Source organism: Coenobita brevimanus, chromosome 71 (assembly GCF_032717465.1).
Source record: "Coenobita brevimanus isolate Jiangsu-jjx chromosome 71, ASM3271746v2, whole genome shotgun sequence".
NCBI classification, from domain to species: Eukaryota; Metazoa; Arthropoda; class Malacostraca; order Decapoda; family Coenobitidae; genus Coenobita; species Coenobita brevimanus.
The window spans coordinates 39,955,453-39,974,109 of record NC_137024.1 but is presented as its reverse complement, the minus strand read 5'-3'; the positions used below and the strand labels follow the sequence as shown (position 1 = coordinate 39,974,109).

Here is an 18,657-nt window from a genome sequence, read left to right as displayed (position 1 = left end):
TCGTGCATCATGGTTACTAGGTCATATCAGCTAATATTTGACACTGTTCAGTCATGTCAGTGTCACTAAGAAACATGTGATTATGTTTTGTTTGTTAGTGTATGAAGTGCTAAAACTCTTGATGCTGTCCCAGTGTCATCTTTTGCCAACTGTGCAGTACGTATATAGGTACTTTACCTTATGGCATGCAGTTTCTATGAAGTTTATCATCATATATTTTAAACTGTTTATATGCTGTTAACTCTTATGCCATATTTAATTTAACATGCTTAAAACTGTGCATTTTATCTGCTTACAATGACTGTCTCCACAGCAAACAACAGTATGCTTTTTCCCATGTACCTAATCAGGGGTGCACCCAGGGGGGGAGGGGGGCAGGGCCCCCCCTTTGCACCTGGTCCCTTAGCTCTCTGGGTCCTTTAAAAATTTATATATATTTATTTCGATAACAACATAACATTAAAAATTATAAAGTACAAACAAAGAGTAACACATGAACCAGCAGCTCTCCGACTCTTAAACCTGCATATGACCTCCCAGGAATTATTGGATTACGTGACCTCACTCACTACAACCCCCCCCCCTCACCCACCCACCCAGAAAATTCCTGGGTGTGTACCTGCATCTAGTGAAGATGTGTAAAGCACATCATAATATTTATTAAAGCATATGTTCCTCAGAGCATTTTAAATTAAGTGTTTGTGTAGTTGTATTGTATGACTTAGTAATTGTAACAACAGTGTTTCCATTTTCAGGGTTATGCCTGGCCCTTTTACAAGCCAGTTGATGCAGATCTCCTCGGATTATCAGACTACCATGAAATAATCAAGCATCCAATGGACTTGGGCACTGTAAAGGTAATACAAGTTGTTACGTATCTTTTAAAGAGATTGATAATAAGTTTGTGCTCCTGTATCAGATATGTTGATACATCCAGTGCCAAGACACTCTAAGATAGCCTCAGGTAGTTCACATTTGCATAAAATGTTGAGTGTGTGTATTATTGTTTTGACTGTAATTAACCCTTTCAGCATGGTGGACTGAAGAGGTGAGACAGGCTGTGGCACAAAAGAAGAAAGCATACAATGAATGGATGAGAAATAGGGGCGTGGAAGAAGTTGAGAGGCAGAAGAGAGAGTTATATGTTGAAAGAAAGAGAGAGGTGAAAAGATTAGTAAGAGAGAGTAAGAAGAGAGTGGATGAGGAATTTGGAAGGAATTTGAGTGTAAAGTGGAGGGACTGTAAGAAAATGTTCTGGAAAGAGGTGAAAAGAGTAAGACAGGGTGGAAGTGAAGTTAGCAGGGGAGTGAAATATAAAAATGGTAGATTACTAGTGGAGAAGGGAGAAAAAGTGAGCAGATGGAGAGAACACTTTAAGGAATTGTTGAACATAGAGGATGGAAGTAATGCGAGTATAAGTGGCTGGGGAATGTGTGGGAGAAGGAGGGAGGTGAGAAGACAGGAAGAAATCAGTAGGATAGAAGTTGTGGAAGCAATGAAGAAAGTTAAATTGGGGAAAGCCCCAGGAATTGATGGAGTGTGTGGTGAAATGCTGAAGCATGGGGGAGAGATAGTAGTAGAATGGATGTGGAAGGTGTGCAGATTGGCTTAGGAGGAAGGTAGAGCCCCGAAGGATTGGAAGTCAGGTATAATTATTCCCTTGTACAAAGGAAAAGGGGAAAAAGAAGTGTGTGGTAATCATAGGGGCATTTGTCTTCTTAGTATAATAGGAAAAGTGTATGTTAGGATACTTATTGACAGAGTTACAGAAAGAAAAGAGGAATTAGTTGGAGAAGAACAGGGAGGCTTTAGGAAGGGAAGAGGTTGTGTAGATCAGATATTCATTCTTAGATCTTTAGTGGAAAAGTTTCTAGAGAAGGGAAAGAAGTTGTATGTGGCTTTATTGGATTTGGAGAAAGCATATGACAGGGTAGATAGACAAGGATCGTGGAAAGTATGAAGAATATATGGAGTAGATGGAAAGTTGTTGAATGCTGTGAAGAGTATGTATGATGGTGCTAAGGCTGCAGTGCGTGTGGATGGTGAACTAAGTGATTTTTTCTCTTTGAAAGTTGGGTTGAAACAGGGATGTGTCATGTCTCCATGGTTGTTCAATCTGTTCATGGATGGGGTAATAAAAGAGGTACAAGGTAGGGTAGTGGATGTTGGAGTGGCCTTGGTGAGAGAGGATAGTGTTTGGAAACTCCCTGTACTGTTGTTTGCAGATGATACTGTGTTGTTGAGTGAATACAAAGGGGAGCTGCAAGGCTTGGTGGATGAGTTTGGGAGTGTGTGTAAGAAATGGAATTTAAAGGTGAATGTAGGGAAGAGTAAAGTGATGGTCTTTGAGAGAGGTGAAGTCAGTGAATGTACAATGAGGTTGGATGGTGAGGAATTGGAAAATGTGAGTATGTTTAAGTACTTGGGTAGTGTGATGAGTAAGGATGGAGGTTTGGAGGGTGAAGTGCTTGAAAGGGTGCAGGAGGTAAGAAAGATTGCTGGTTCTTTGAAAGCAGTGTTAAGAAACAGGGAAGTGAGCATGGAAGTGAAAAAGTTACTACATGACAGTATTGTGATACCAACCCTAACGTATGGAAGTGAAGCTTGGACGTTGTTGGAAGGACACAAGTCAAGAGTGAGAGCAGTGGAAATGAGTTATTTATGAGGAGCCTGTGGAGTCACATGGAGAGACAGGCTGACGAATAAGGATATAAAGGAGCGTTGTGGATGTGGATGTGATAGGAAGTGTTATGAGGAACACACTGAGGTGGTTTGGCCATGTGGAGAGGATGGAGGGTGAAAGACTGACGAAGAGAGTGTATGTGAGTGAGGTGGAGGGGGGAAGAGGGAGGGGGAGGCCGAGGATGAGATGGAGGGATGGGATGGAAAGGTATATGAGAGAAGGGGGTGTGAGTTGGGAGCAGGGCAGTGAAATGGTGGGGGACAGGACGACTTGGAGGCGATTTGTTTGTGGCCACCCCAAACGGGATTGAGGCATCTGGCAATAGATAGATAGATAGATGCATGCAGTACTTAAATGTCTTTAAATATCTTCATGCAAAAGTTCTCTTGACTCACAGTTGTGTCAAAAATACTTAGGAGCCTCGTGGAAAAAAGTTTCCGAGCTAAATACTGTACATCAGATTTTAATGCATCAAAGGTAGACATTAGTTTGCCAAACATGTATTGGCACCATTATAGCTTGTCACAACAAGCTGACCACTAGATTTTTTTTCTCCAGTGTCCTCTCTGCAGGCAGACTAAAAAGGCACTTAAGTGGGCAATTTAATGTTTCTGTCAGCTCTCGTGTTGCCATACACATGGCATATAATTTTTACAGTATTTGCAGGGAAATATTGTTTTTATGAATCAGAATACCGGTACAGTCAATCCTTGTGTAGCACATTTTTGTTCAGCCATGGTCAGCATACTGTGGCAGGTCATGATCAACATGGGAGAAACTCAAACTTACATGGGAAGTCAGCAGGCCTGGTGACGCATTTTGAAAGTCACACATTGTGACATCACCTGCCAGACTTGCTACAATTGGCTGGCTTGCATCCGGGTACCTGTCCTGGGTATACTCACTTCTTTCCCATGTCTCACTGAGTTCTATACACGCTGTGCAGCAAGATTTATTTTGTGTTTGAGTGTAGAGTGAGGACATTGTCTCCCGGTCATGCCATGTGGTAAGCTCCAGCCACCCAGTAAGCGACACTTCTTCACATATGCCCCAAAGTATGAGATAGTAAAGGAGTTAGAGCAGGAAAAGAGGCAGGTATAAGTGGTGAAAAAGCATGGTGTGAATGAAAGCACAAGTTGACATGGTCAGCTCTATTGTTTCAGCCTTGGACTTCAAAGGATTTGACTTAGGTGTCGAAGAATGAAGTGCAGGAACAGGAACATGTCAGCAATGACAACAACAACATTGTGGGGTGGGGGGGAGGGGGGGGGCAGTGCCGTGGAGCTACACATCAGCAGCACCTGGGCACCCAGCCTAACTTTTGTTTTTGTTAATGCTATTTTAATACCATTCATGTTCTTAATTACGATAGTTATATCCCCATGGAGCTGACCCCGTCACCTGGTGCTTTCATTGACACCATGGGGATTGTGTTGAAAGGAGCCTGATTGATTTTGTGTACATAGAGAGGTCGATGCTGGGAATGGTTGCTGATATGAGTGCTGTGAGAGGATGATGTGGTTGTCTGTCAGATAATATGATTGTGGTATGCAAATTCAAGCTGAGAGGAGTGAGGTGGATCAGGAGAGATATGAGCAGTCAGGGAGAATGACTGAAAGTTGAGAAGCTGAGGATCAAAGAAATGGCAGATGAATACAGGACCAAAGTGTTGGAATCAGTGAATTGGAATGAAATGGACCTGCACAGCCTGTGGAATGCAAATAGGGATTGTTTAGTTAAGAATGCTAAAGCAGTGTGTGGTGTGGGAAGAGAACAACAGAGAAGAAAGGGACGGCAAGGTGGGATGAAGAGGTTAAGAGAGCAGTGGAGGAAAAGAGGAAGAAGCGGCTAGAGTGGTTACAGGACAGGGGTTCAGTGGAAATAAGAACTGAATATACTGAGAACAAGAAGCACAGAAAGAGACTAGTGAAGAGGAAAAAGGAGGAGGTAAATGATGATCTAGGAAGAAAAATGAATGCAAATTACTCTGAAGATAGGAAGTTATTCTGGAAATAGGTGCAGAAATGTAGAAGTGAGAGTGAAAAGAAATGTTAAAGTGTGAAGGATGTAAGTGGTAGATTATTAACCCATGGGGATGAAGTAAGGACCAAATGGAAAGAATATTTTGAAAGCCTGATGAATGGGAATAGAGAGAGCAGAGCCTCTGTAAACATGATTGGTTTCGGGGGTGTGCAGAGAAGGAATGCAGTGATGGGAAACGCGACACTCATAGAGGTGAAAGAATGTTGAGAAGTGGCTGAAAAATGGGAAAGCAGCTAGGGTTGATGAGATGTATGCAGAGATGATCAAGTATAGTGGAGAGAGCAGACGAAAGTGATTGTTGGAGTATGAAGGCATAGATGAGTGAAACTGTGCCAGCAGAGTGGGAAAAGGTTGTGATTGTACCCCTGTACAAAAATAAAGGTAAACAAAGTGATTGCAAGAATTATCGTGGCATATGTTTATTGAGTGTGGTAGGGAAGGTATGTGGAAGAATTATTATAGAGAAAGTAAGAGAGATATTAGAAGTCCTAGTGAGTGATGAGCAGGGTGGCTTTAGGAATGGCAGAGGATGTGTGAATCAGATATTTGCAGGGAGACAGTGGAGATGGCTTGTGAGAAGGACTGTTAAGAGTTTATGACATTCATCGATCTGGAAATAGCATACGACAATGTAGACAGAGAAGGATTGTGGAAAGTTTTGTGCATGTACGGTGTAGATGGTAAACTGCTAGGTGCCGTCAAGAGTGTTTGTGATGGTAGCGAAGCATGTGTAAGGGTAAATGGGCATTTAGTTGAATGGTTTACGATCAGTGAGGGCGTGCGACAAGGTTGTGTGATGTCCCCATGGTTGTTCAATATATATATGGATGGAGTGATGAGAGTAAGTACAAACACAAGTAATGGAAAGGGGGATGGCGTTGGTAATGAATGGTGATGGATGTAATATCTCAAATTTGTTATATGGTTTTGATGCATTACTACTAGCAAATACTGCACGAAAACTTGTTTGTCTAGTGCAGAGTTGTGCTGATGTCTGTAAGTGTCGTGCCTTGAGAGTAAATGTAGGAAAGAGAAAAGTGATGGTATTCGAGAGAGAAGGTGACTCCCAGTACGAAATTACAGTGAATGGAGAGAGACTGGAATTGGTGAGAGACTTCAGATACCTGGGTACAGTGATAGAAAAAAGAGGAAAATTTGGAAAAGAAGTGGAAAGTAGATTGACACAAGGAAGAAAAGTAGCTGGTGCAATGAAGGCCCTGATAAGAAACAGAGGCTTGAGTGTTGCAACTGCTCTAGGCGTACATGACGTACTGTTAGTGCCAGCTTTAACATTTGGATGTGAGACTATGGTGTGGCATGAAAATGAAAAGTCAAGAGTAAGAGCTATGGAGATGAGACTGCTGAGGAATGTATGTGGAGTATAGAGAGTGGATAGGATATTAAATATTGTGATTCATGAAAGATGTGGAGTGGGGGAGGTTGGTGGACACCAGAATGGAAGAGAGTGTACTGAGATGGTATGGTTATGTGGAGAGAATGGATAACAATAGGGTGGTGAAAAAATATATCTGAGTGAATTTGAAGGAGGGAGGAGGTGAGGTAGGCCAAGGAGAGGGTGGAGGTATGTGGTGGATGAGTGTGTGAGGTAGAGAGGTTTGGAAGTTGATGAGGCTAGGGAACTGACAAGAGATCGAGCTGTCTGGACGAATATTGTGAGGAGAAGTGCATGATCATGGATTTGGCACCCCTTTTTAACTTGACAGCTTCTGGGTTGACTGTCGGATATGTTAATGTGAAGCTACAGGACGTGGTGAGTGTTTTTGGTGTATCAGATAGAGCCAGGATTCCGTGGGCTTGAACGGTGAGTGAGTGGAACTGGGCCCCATTGGATTGGGCAAATTTGGGCTGTCTGGACGTTGCTACTTCTCACCCTGTCCTAAGGTGGGAAAGAAAGTCCGGATGATGATGATGATGATATGTCTTTCAGTGTTTTGTGTGATGGTATAAGTAGGGGGTAATTTGTGTGTGGTAGGATGGTAAGAAGGGGCAAAAGTGAGAGTTTTGGAAGTTGCCAGAACATGCTGTACCATTATACATGCAGACATATTGTTTGAGTAATGCGTATTTGAGTAGCACGGTCCTTGTCCAGGCCCTGTTGTCCACGTTACTTGATGGTTGGCTGTATTGTAATGCTGTGTTTCATTTCGTTTATAAAGGAAATACATGATTGTGTATATGATAAACTGTGTGGAGGGGTCCAAGATGGGGTGATAATGTATGATGAAATGTGAGTGTTTACAAGATAACGCATTGTGAGGGAGGAGTATGAACATGAGAGATTAGCTGTTGTTGTCGTTTTTTATTTATTTTCTCTAAATCTATTCCACATATCAAAATGAGAATGCCACCTTTGGAAAGCTCATAAATATGGACATCCTGAGTATGTGGAGCACGTAAAATCTTGTGAGATAAGTTTTAAGCATGAGGTTGGGAAAAATTTTTGTTTTTTCCAGGTTACTTCCTGTGTTTAATAAAGAAAAAAAAAAAGTTCATATAACACATTCATCCATCCATCCATCCATCATCTAATTCTATGTGGCCCCCTAAGGAGTAGGAGCATAGGAGCCCTGGGTTATAAGCAAGTTGGTCCTGACATTTAGGATGACAGTGACCACCCTCACTCATCCCTGAGAGGCATTACTTGAGCGGTAAACCCCAACCACCCCTTGTATATAAACCTACACAGGCTCAGTCTGATTGGAGCCCCTTAATTGCCCACTAAACTACCAGGCACCATAATTTGGTATTATGGTTACCACCCAGTGTAGTAAATGGTTTCTGGGTGGACAGGAAACCATATGGCTTGTCACTCAGTATAGAGTCACTTATAGGCAGAGGGATGAGGAAAGAATGAAGGAAAGAAAGACAGAAGAAGGAGTGTAAAGTCACCCATAGGCATAAGGAAGAGGAAAGAAAGACAGAAAAAGAAGGAAGGAAGAGAGGAAAGGGCAGACACCAAAGCAGCACTACATCGAGTGAGTAGATGGTGAGTGCCCCCACCACATTTACATTATAATTACCTTATAGACTCTTCCTTTGTGAAACCTGATAAATACTTTATGCCTGCTAAGGAGATTCTTAGAGAAGAAAATTGCCTAAGAAGAGACATTTTATATGTCAGGTGCAGAAGCTTCTGAGGCTGCCAAAGCTTGTTGTCATGGAATGAAAATTTACCATATGCTGTCCACAAGAGGGTTAAAAGATAAATATGTACAGTGACCTCTTAGTTATGGTAGGTGGTGGCGACCATCATCAACTCACTTGATGTAATGCTGCCTACTTCCTTAGTTTTTATCATTCTTTTTCTGTGCCTGCCCTCCTCTCTTCCTATTTCTCCCATCTTTCCTTTTACTTCTTATTGCTTTTCTTTCCTTTACAGGTGGCTTTACATTGAGTGACGAGCCAAATGGTTTCCTGTAAGCCAAGAAACCATTTACAACGCTGGGTGGTAACCATGTAACCAAATCATACGTGCTCCCTACGTGTCAACAAGTGGGTTGGTGGAGGGTTAGTGCCCCTCCCTGTAAAACAAATAACTCAAAGTCAAATGACCCCCCCTTGCGGGATTATGGTGTCTGGCGACAGAAAGATAGATAGGCCTCTTAGTTTATGTGGGGGTTGTTCTATAAACATTCATGTAATGTGAATATCATGTAATTAAACACAAAATTCCCATAAAAATTAAAGGGAAGTGAGGGGGTTAGGTTCTATGGTTGTGAAATGTTGATTACTTATGATGGCATTTATTTACCACTTGGGACATACCGTTACCTCTTTATTATGTTTAGAGTGTTTGTTACTTTGAAACAAGGTAATTTTTGGCAAACATTTTAGTCATTTTTTTAGACTTGAAACTACTAACTAAGCAAAGTTATTGACATGCTGGTGAGTGGCCTGATTTGTTGCTTCCATTGCCTAACAAGAACAAAGTACTGGATCCTTCAGTCAGAAAAGCTTTAACAGACTGTCATGTTTTAGCAAGTTGGTGGTGTGCTTCTTTGTCCAAAAACAATAAGCCCTCAATTTGTTCCTACCCAATGCGCTAAACAATTTTTGCGCAGAAAGATGGCCTCTGATAAGCCTCAGTAAATACCTGGGGGGAGGGGGGGGGGACTAAAATGGAAGGTCAGAAATCAACACTTACATTTATGGAATGTGAGATGGTCGTTTTACAGCTGGTGTCCCCCCCCCCCCCCCACACACACACACATGTTGCTTGCCGCCTACCTCCAGAGTGAAACAAACTGTACATTAATGGATATGAATAGACTTTAATGGAATTCATCTTGTCTAGCCCCAGGATCCTACGCTCCTCATGGGGCAACACAAGATTTGATGATGATGATATGACTGGTCAAAAATTGAAGGAAATTGGCTTGAGTTTCCTCAGTAGACTGCTACTTTTATCTTTCCTAATTGATTCACAGTCAGTAATTCTCTCTCTCTCTCTCTCTCTCTCTCTCTCTCTCTCTCTCTCTCTCTCTGTCTCTCTGTATGTATGTATGTATATATTAGCTGACGGTTGTTCCAGCATAACACTGATTTATAGATGGGCAAATATTTTTGAGTATTATCAACCCTTTTCACTGATGTAGTCACATTTGAGCACTTTACCCTGTATAACACCAGACAGTTTTATGCTAACCAGTGAAGTTGTTAACATAGTTTAATGTAGTTCATATCTGGATTTCCTAATTCTGTTTCCAAGTAAATTGTTTCTGGTTTCAGAATAAGATGGATAATAGAGAGTACAAGAATGGTGCTGAGTTTGCGGGGGACGTTAGAACAATATTTACCAATTGTTATAAATACAATCCCCCGGACCACGATGTTGTAGCAATGGCAAGGAAACTACAAGATGTGTTTGAAATGAGGTAAGTGGACATGAGTGTTTCTTATGTTTACATCTACCCATCATCCACTCACTCGATGTAGTGCTGCTCTCAGGTGACTGCCCTCTTCTCTCTTCCTTCCTTCTTTCCTTCCTTCGTCTTATGCAATGCTTTCCTTCATTCTTTCCTCTTCTGTCTACGGGTGACTATGCTGAAAGACAAGCCGAATGGTTTCCTCTGCACTAGGGAACCATTCTCTAAGCTGGGTGGTAATCATATAACCAAACTATGGCACCTGGTGGTTTAGTGGGTATTAAAGGTGCTCCGACCAAATTGAGCATGAGTCAGTTCATACTCAGGGAGTGGTTGGGGTTTATTGCTCACATAATGCCACTGAGGGATGAGAGACTGGTCTCTTTCATCTTAAATGTCGGGACTAACTTGCCTATCCCTGGGGCGTATACGCTCCTCACGGGGCAACACAGGTTTAGGTGATGTGTGTATGGCTGTATTATTAATATTTCTGGGCCCTTCCTCACTCCTGCTGGAAATGGGTGCTGGTGGTGGTGGTGGTGGTTTCTTTAATAATTATTTCCCTAACCCTTGGTCCAGTAAATGGGGAAGGTAGGATCCAGGAACTCTCTCTCTCTCTCTCTCTCTCTCTCGCTTTATAACAGCAGTTGAAGGATAAACAAATAATAAAAATAATCATCCATACTCCAGATTACTGGCATCATCCATTCGTACAAATTCTGTAACAGTTGCACTTGAACAGCAGTAGGTTGAAGTTTGGGGAGAAACATCTCTGAGGAAGTGAGTTCCAGAGAGATGCAGTTCAGGGAGTAAAAGAATTCTGATAGACAGAAGTTCTGCAATGTGGCTGTGTGACATTCCAGTCATGAGCGCTACCAGATGCCCGTATAGCATGAGGGAAGGCACAGAGAGGTGGCATAATGGACGCAGATTTGTCTGAGCGTTTGCCAGAAAAGTGATTGTAAATTAATGCTAGGGAGGCAACATTCTTCTTACTTGTAGGGGAGGTAGTTTATTTGTAATAGCAGGGTTATTAGTAATTCCAATAGTTTTATTCTGAATTTTGTCCAATTTTAGTGCAACCTCTCCACATCCATTCCACAAGGGTGAGCAGCGTTCTAACTGAGAGCACAGATGACACTAAGTTATGAAAGACTCTAATTATCAGTTTTATTCCACTGGTATAAATATTTTCATACTCTGTGCTCAGCAGCACTTGTTGGGTACAGTGTTTTCCATTTACAGTTAAGTTATAGACAGGCAGTGTTTATCCTCTGCATCTCCATGTGCATTAGTGCTCCATCCATCCTTTCTCATTTCTGTTGCTTACTCAGGAACACATCTTCCTTTTTTTACATGTTCTGTGACCATATTTAATAATTTCACTGATTTACACACACACACACACACACACACACACACACACACACACACACACACACAGTGTCCCAGAGTAGCCATTTTAGGAGGCTGGATTTAGCCAGTTTTTTTTATTTTTTTTTTTTTTTTTTTAAAGCTGAAAAACAGCCCAAACCTGCTAGATCTGGCCATTTTCTGCCTGTTTTGAAAAATGAAGTAACAATAATTCTTCAGAATGTACAGTAGGTGTATGAAAAAAAATGTCATCCATTTAAGGTAACAACAAAAGCTTGGAATAAAATCCAGACTGTGAAGGTTTGTGTATGGAAAAGAGGGGAGGGCAGTGTCATACTGGGCAATTCGGACATGTCATATTCTTGCAGGCAACTTCGCCCAGTCCACAGGTTTATGTGTGGCCACTGTGTTTCAGTTAAGTTGTAGCCTGTGCAACCAAGAACTGCATGGGAGTAAAGTCCAGGCCAATACTTTCACTTTTCAGTTGCATCTGATTCATGGAAAGATGCCATAGTAACAGTCACACAGAGAAATTTAGCAGACAGTGATTGTAAGAGCTCGTGCTGAGACTTTATTTAAGTGTTCGTTATAAGTCCTATAAAATAACAAAGCCGAATTCTTTTAGTTAACATTGCAACCTCAAGTTGTAAGTATGAGCATTCAAATAAAAATGAACCAGACAAGCCATCATTATTGTACTCCAAAGAAAAATAAGACGGTGATAATGTGGTAATGTTAAAATGTATGCATGTAAGAGTTAGCTATATTTTTAGTCTGCTTAGTTTGTACTTGCCCAATTTCTAATGATTTTTTGGCACCATAGCCAAATTCATGGGAATCTGTCTGGCAGCATTGCTGACTGTCATGAATGCCAGTGTGTGTCTAAATGTCGGGGTGAGTGAGTGAGTGAAGAGTAGGCTGTAGCACCAGCCGAGCAGGGCAGTACTTCCAAGGTTGGATGGAAAGCTGGTGACAGGGAGAGCTGGAGCTCCCGTTTCATCGGCCCTCAAGACTAGTTCCTGACCATCCCCATTTGCTGAACTTTTTCAGTGTCTCAGTAACACAGAGAGTAGGCCAGCATGCTCTCCAATACAAGTTTCTCTAACTGTCAGCACCAATCTACATGCACAGTACACACTACACTTCTTTTTCCAAAATTTAAAAACAAATCATGGATTCAGATAACACAGCCTTGGAGTCCCGGGGGGGGGGGGGACCATAAACGCTCCCACCATCCGCCTCTCTTCCGGTGACGACTTGAGCTGCCTGGAACCACTATCTGACTCACTTCTTCTTCATTTCTGCAACATTCGCGGCCTTTCCTCTAACTTTTGCTCTGTTGAGTACCACCTCTCCTCCTCTAAACCTCACCTTCTTTTCCTAACTGAGACTCAGCTGTCTGAGGCAACTGACAGCAAACCCTTTTCTGTATCCTCCTACTTTCTCTATACTCATTTTAAAGCCAAAGGTGGCTTAGTGCCCCTCCCCAGAAAACAACTAACTAAAAAGACAAACAAGAAGACTCAGACAAGGACTGACCAGCACATGACTAATGTGGTAGGTCTCCATATTATAATTGCAAATCATAATAGATAGATAGATAAATAGATAGATAGAGAGACAGATAGAAGCAGGAAGTCAAATGATGAGAAGGTGTTGTGTTTGCGAGAAGCGAGCAGCGCTAAACATGCTTACACGGAGGAAAGCTGACGACAGCGGCCAGTAAGGAGATGATGCAGTTAGCTGTCAGCAGTCCTCTCGTGAACAAAGATCTAGTCCACCCCTGCTATACCAGAATTTAGGAAAGAGAGCTCAGACGGAGATTAGCCACCGAACAGGCTAGACAGAAGGAGACAAGCGACCCTAGAGAGAGGTCGAGACGGAGATTAGCCTTAGAACAGAGAGAGAGAGAGAGATAGCGAGACAGGGAGGTAGCTACCCAGGACTTATACTATTATACCTGTTTAATATTTCCAAGACAAATAAAAATAGTCCCATACTATTCTTTACCTCTCCCGTCACTACATGACATCTGGTGGGGAAACTACTACAAGATATAAAAGCCGCTCGACCACAAGTCTAAAATATACTTCTCTACAAGTAACTACAAAGTCTTTTATGACACTACCACGGACCGGACAAAGGACATGGTACGGATCGCAACATGGAATATAAGGGGTGCGAATGATGATATGAAAGAGAGAGAGATTGTCCAGGTGCTTGAGGGTGTGAAAGTGGATGTATGTGGAGTAACTGAAACTAATTGGAGAGTTGAGAGTGTGAGAGAGTGGGAGTATGGATGGGGTATATGTGCAGGAGTAGGTGGAAATGAGAGGGCAAAAGAAGGAGTGTGTATTGTTGTGAGTAAAAGATGGAAGAAGAATATAAGAGAGTATGGATCAGTTGGCTCAAGGATTGTGTGGGTAAGATTGAAAGTTGGACTACAAATGTGGGCGATTGTGTGCGTGTATGCGCCAACACAAGATTGTGCAAGCAGAGTGAGAGAAGAGTTCTGGACAAATGTGGAAGTGTGTATGGAAAAGTTTGGAAGGATGAGAGAATGTTTTTGATCAGTGATATGAATGGTAAAGTAGGGAATGTGAAGGTGGATGGATTAGTTGGTGAGTGGGGTGTGCCTGCTGAGATAGATGAGAATGGCAGTGTGTTAGTGGACATTTGTGCTTGGAGGGGGTTGGTGATAGCCAATACCCTCTTCAGGCACAAAATGATCCACAGTTATACATGGTGAGTGATGAGAAGGGTGGATGGTGAACTGAATGAAAGGAAGGCGATGATTGATTATGTGTGTGTGGATGAAATGATAAGAAGATGTGTAATGGATGCAAGAGCTTATAGAGGTTGGGGGAGTAAACTTTCTGACCACTACTTGGTGGTGGCCAGAATCAAGATCCAAGTAAGATGGAAAAATTGAAGAAGGGAAGGATGGGAAGAAGGAGTAGTTGCGAGAAGAGTGGAAAGGTTACAAGAGGATGAGAAAAAGGCAGAATATAAGAGAGAAGTGGAGGAACGATTAGGTAAATATGAATTGGAGCAGATGGGGGAGGTGTGTGCAGGATATTCACAAAAGAAATATGTCCAGCATGTGATGTGGTGTGTGGGAGGAAGAGAAGACGGAGGGGGGGTTCAAGGAACAGCGTGGTGGACTGAAGAGGTGAGACAGGCTGTGGCACAAAAGAAGAAAGCATACAATGAATGGATGAGAAATAGGGGCGTGGAAGAAGCTGAGAGGCGGAAGAGAGAGTTATATGTAGAAAGGAAGAGAGGTGAAAAGGTTAGTAAGAGAGAGTAAGAAGAGAGTGGATGAGGAATTTGAAAGGAATGTGAGTGTAAAGTGGAGGGGCTATAAGAATATGCCTTGGGAAGAGGTGAAGAGAGTAAGACAGGGTGGCAGTGAAGTTAGCAGGGAGTGAAAGATAAAAATGGTAGATTACTAGTCGAGAAGAGGAAAAAAGTGAGCAGATGGAGAGAAGACTTTAAGGAACTGTTGAACATAGAGGATGGAAGTAATGTGAGTATAAGTGGCTGGGGAATGGCTGGGAGAAGGAGAGGGGTGAGAAGACAGGAAGAAATCAGTAGGATAGAAGTTGTGGAAGCAATGAAGAAAGTCAAATTGGGGAAAGCCCAAAGAATTGATGGAGTGTGTGGTGAAATGCTGAAGCATGGGGGAGAGATAGTAGTAGAATGGATGTGGAAGATGTGCAGATTGGCTTAGGAGGAAGGTAGAGTCTTGGTCGATTGGAAGTCAGATATAGTTATTCCCTTGTTCAAAGGAAAAGGGGGAAAAAGAAGTGTGTGGTAATCATAGGGACATTTGTCTTCTTAGTGCAATAGGAAAAGTGTATGGTAGGATACTTTTTGACAGAGTTAGGGAAAGAACAGAGGAATTAGTTGGAGAAGAACAGAGAGACTTTAGGAAGGGAAGAGGTTGTGTAGATCAGATAATCATTTTTAGATCTTTAGTGGAAAAGTTTCTAGAGAAGGGAAAGAAGTTGTATGCGGCATTCATGGATTTGGTGAAAGCATATGACAGGATGGATAGACAAGGATTGTGGAAAGTATGAAGAATGTATGGAGTAGATGGGAAGTTGTTGAATACTGTGATGTGATGGTGCTAAGGCTGCAGTGCGTGTGGATGGTGAACTGAGTGAATTTTTCTCTTTGAAGGTTGGGTTGAAACAGGGATGTGTCATGTCTCCATGGTTGTTCAATCTGTACATGGATGGGGTAATAAAAGAGATACAAGGTAGCGTAGTGGATGTTGGAGTTGCCCTGGTGAGAGAGGGTAGTGTTTGGAAACTTCCTGTACTGTTGTTTGCAGATGATAACTATGTTGTTAAGTGAAGACGAAGGGGAGTTGCAAGGCTTGGTGGATGAGTTTGGGAGAGTGTGTAAGAAACGGAATCTAAAGGTGAATGTTTGGAAGAGTAAAGTGATGGTCTTTGAGAGAGGTGAAGTCAGTGAATGTACAGTGAAGTTGGATGGTGAGGAATTGGAAAATGTGAGTACGTTTAAGTACTTGGGTAGTGTGATGAGTAAGGATGGATGTTTGGAGGGTGAAGTGCTTGAAAGGGTACAACAAGGAAGAAAGGTTGCTGGTTCTTTGAAAGCAGTGATAAGAAACAGGGAAGTGAACATGGAAGTGAACATGGAAGTGAAAAAGTAACCGCATGACCGTATTGTGATACCAATTCTGACATATGGAAGTGAAGCTTGGACGTTGTTGGAAGGACACAAGTCAAGAGTGAGAGCAAGGGAAATGAGTTATTTAAGAGAAGCCTTTGGAGTCACATGGAGAGACAGGCTGACAAATGAGGATATAAAGGAGCGTTGTGGTGTGGATGTGATAGGAAGAGTTAAGAGGAACACACTGAGGTGGTTTGGCCATGTGAAGAGGATGGAGGATGAAAGACTGACAAGGAGAGTGTATGTAAGTGAAGTGGAGGGAGGGGGAGGCCGAGGATGAGATGGAGGGATGGGGTGGAGAGGTATATGAGAGAGGGGTGTGTGAGTTGGGAGCAGGGCAGTGAAATGGCGAGGGACAGGGTGACATGGAGGCGATTTGTTTGTTGTCACCCCGAACGGGATTGAGGCGTCTGGCAATAGATAGTGGCTGTTGTGTATATATATACGCAACGACTTTTCTTGGTCTTGTGTTCCTGAACTCGATTCTTCTGAATTCTTTACACTCTGGCTTCTGCTTTCCTGTCATTCTCTGACTAAATATATCTGTGCTGTTTACTTATCCCCTAATTCTACTGACTATCAAAATTTCTTCGACTATCTTACTCCTATGATGGAACCCACTCTATCATTTCTCCTTTCTCTGAAATCTCCTTTCTAGGAGATTTCAATGTCCACCACCACCTTTGGCTCTCCTCTTCTTTCACTGATCCACCTGGTGAACATGCCTGCATCTTTTCTATCCTTAATGACCCAGAGCAGCTTGTACAGCACCCTACCCGTATCCCTGACTGCCTTGGAGGGAGCTCCAACATACTTGACCTCTTTCTCACAACTATTCCTTCTGCTTACAATATTAATCTTTTCTCTGCTTGGGGCTCCTTCGATCACAACCAATTATTACCTTAACCTGTCCTATCGCTCTGGTACGGCCTGTGGACCCTCCAAAGAAACGTCGTCTGTGACACTTTGGAGCTGCAGATTGAGAGGCCCTCGGGCAGTACTTCTTTGATTTTCCCTGGAATGATTATTGTGTCCATGGTCGGGGGCCATCTGAGTGTGCCTTGAATATGACGGAGATTATTCTTTCTGGCATGGAAGCATACATTCCTTTCTCATGTCCTTTGACAAATGCAAGAAAGCCTTGGTTTAATCTTTCTTGTTCTAAAGCTGTCCACAACAAGGAGAGGGCTTATAAAAGTTACCAGAACCATCCCACCCCTGAATCACATCTTTAATTTCTGCCCGGAATTGTGTTAAGTCTGTTCTTCGCTCTGCTAAAAATAATTTCATCCATAATAAATGCTCTCAACTCTCTAACTCGAATTCTTCCCGCTCCTTCTGGCACCTTGCCAAAAACCTTTCTAACAACTTTACCTCATCATCCTTCCCTCCTCTTTTCTACTCTGATAGTTCTGTAGCTATTTCTTCTAGTTATAAAGCAGATCTTTTCGGTCAGACATTTTCCTCCAACTCCACCTTAGACGATTCCAATGCTGTTCCTCCCTCACTTCCCACCTCTGACTTCCTCATGGCTGACATTAAAATGTTTTCAGCTGATGTATTTTCTGCCATCACTGGCCTCAATACTAACAAGGGATATGGGGCTGATGGGGTTCCTCTTGTTGTCCTCAAGAACTGTGCTTCTGTGCTTACACCCTGCCTAGGTAAACTTTTTCGCCTTTGTTTATCAACATGTACCTTTTGTTCTTGCTGGAAGTTTGCTCTCATTCAGCCTGTCACAAAGGAGGGTGAACATTCCCAACCCTCAAACTATCGTCCAATTGCTTTAAGAACCTTTATCTCAAAAGTTTTCGAGTCAGTTCTTAATAGAGAAATCTTAAAACATATTTCCTATCACAACCTTCTTTCTGATCGTCAGTATGGGTTCCCTCAGGGTTACTCCACTGGTGATCTTCTCACCTACCTTTCAGATTCCTGGTCATCCTCCTTTCAGGACTTTGGCAAAAGCTTTGCCATTGCACTTGAGATCTCAAAGGCGTTCGATTGAGTCTGGCTTATTCTTTAATTTCCAAACTGCCCTCTTACGGTTTCTATCCTTCTATCTGTGCCTTTATCTGTAGCTTCCTTTCTGGTCATTCTATAGCCACTGTTGTAGTCGGTCATTGTTCTCCTCCTAGATCTATCAATAGTGGTGTTCCTCAGGGCTCTGTCCAATCACCAACTCTCTTTCTTTTATTTATGAATAACCTTCTAAGCTGTACTTCTAACCCTATCCACTTGTACGCTGATGATTTCACCTTTTGCCTTTCCATTTGGTACTCGCAATGTCTATCTCAGCAGTTACTTCAACAGACAAGGGATGAGGCTAGGGCACACCTAATGGCTGACTTGGCTCGTATCTCTGACTGGGATAAAAATAATCTTGTTATTTTTAATGCATCAAAGACTCAGTTCTTACACCAATTAACCCGACAAAATCTTCATCAGGTGTACCCACGAATGTTTAACAAAATTCAGCTTAATCCTGCAACATCTTTAAACACGCTTGGGGTTTCATTTATTTAGGACTTATCTTGGCAAGATCATATTACATCTCTTGTAAGATCTGCTTCTAAGAGATTATGTATGCTAAGCTGACTCCGTTCTTTCTTTACTCCAGCACAGTTGTTGACTTTATACACAGGTTTTATCCGCCTGTGTAGAGTACAACTCTAATGTATGGGGAGGCTCCCCACATACAGCTCTTCTCAAGAGGGTGGAGTCAAAGGCTTTTTATCTTATCAACTCTCCTCCACTTACTGGGTCCCTTCAACCACTGTCTCTTCTCCGCACTGTTGCATCTTTATTTCATTTCTGTTGCTACTTCAATGGTCACTGCTCTTCTGAACTGTCTGCTTGCATTCCTCCACCTCTGTGACGGGCGCGTAGCACCCGTCTACGAACAAACTCTCATCCCTTTTCTGTCCAATTCTCTAATGCAAGAGTTAACCGTTACTCCCAGTCCTT

The 18,657-nt window shown here is 42.4% G+C and overlaps 1 protein-coding gene across 5 annotated transcripts in view; it reads left to right on the top strand.

Annotated features, from left to right (window-relative positions):
- LOC145406647 (uncharacterized) overlaps positions 1-18,657 on the top strand; it is a 488,439-nt gene that overhangs the window by 148,984 nt on the left and 320,798 nt on the right. For all 5 annotated transcript variants that reach the window (XM_080277733.1, XM_080277730.1, XM_080277729.1 and 2 more), the window contains 2 exons: positions 756-857; positions 9,476-9,621. In XM_080277733.1, coding sequence (XP_080133859.1) covers positions 756-857; positions 9,476-9,621 — 248 coding nt within the window. The remainder of the gene's footprint in view (positions 1-755; positions 858-9,475; positions 9,622-18,657) is intronic.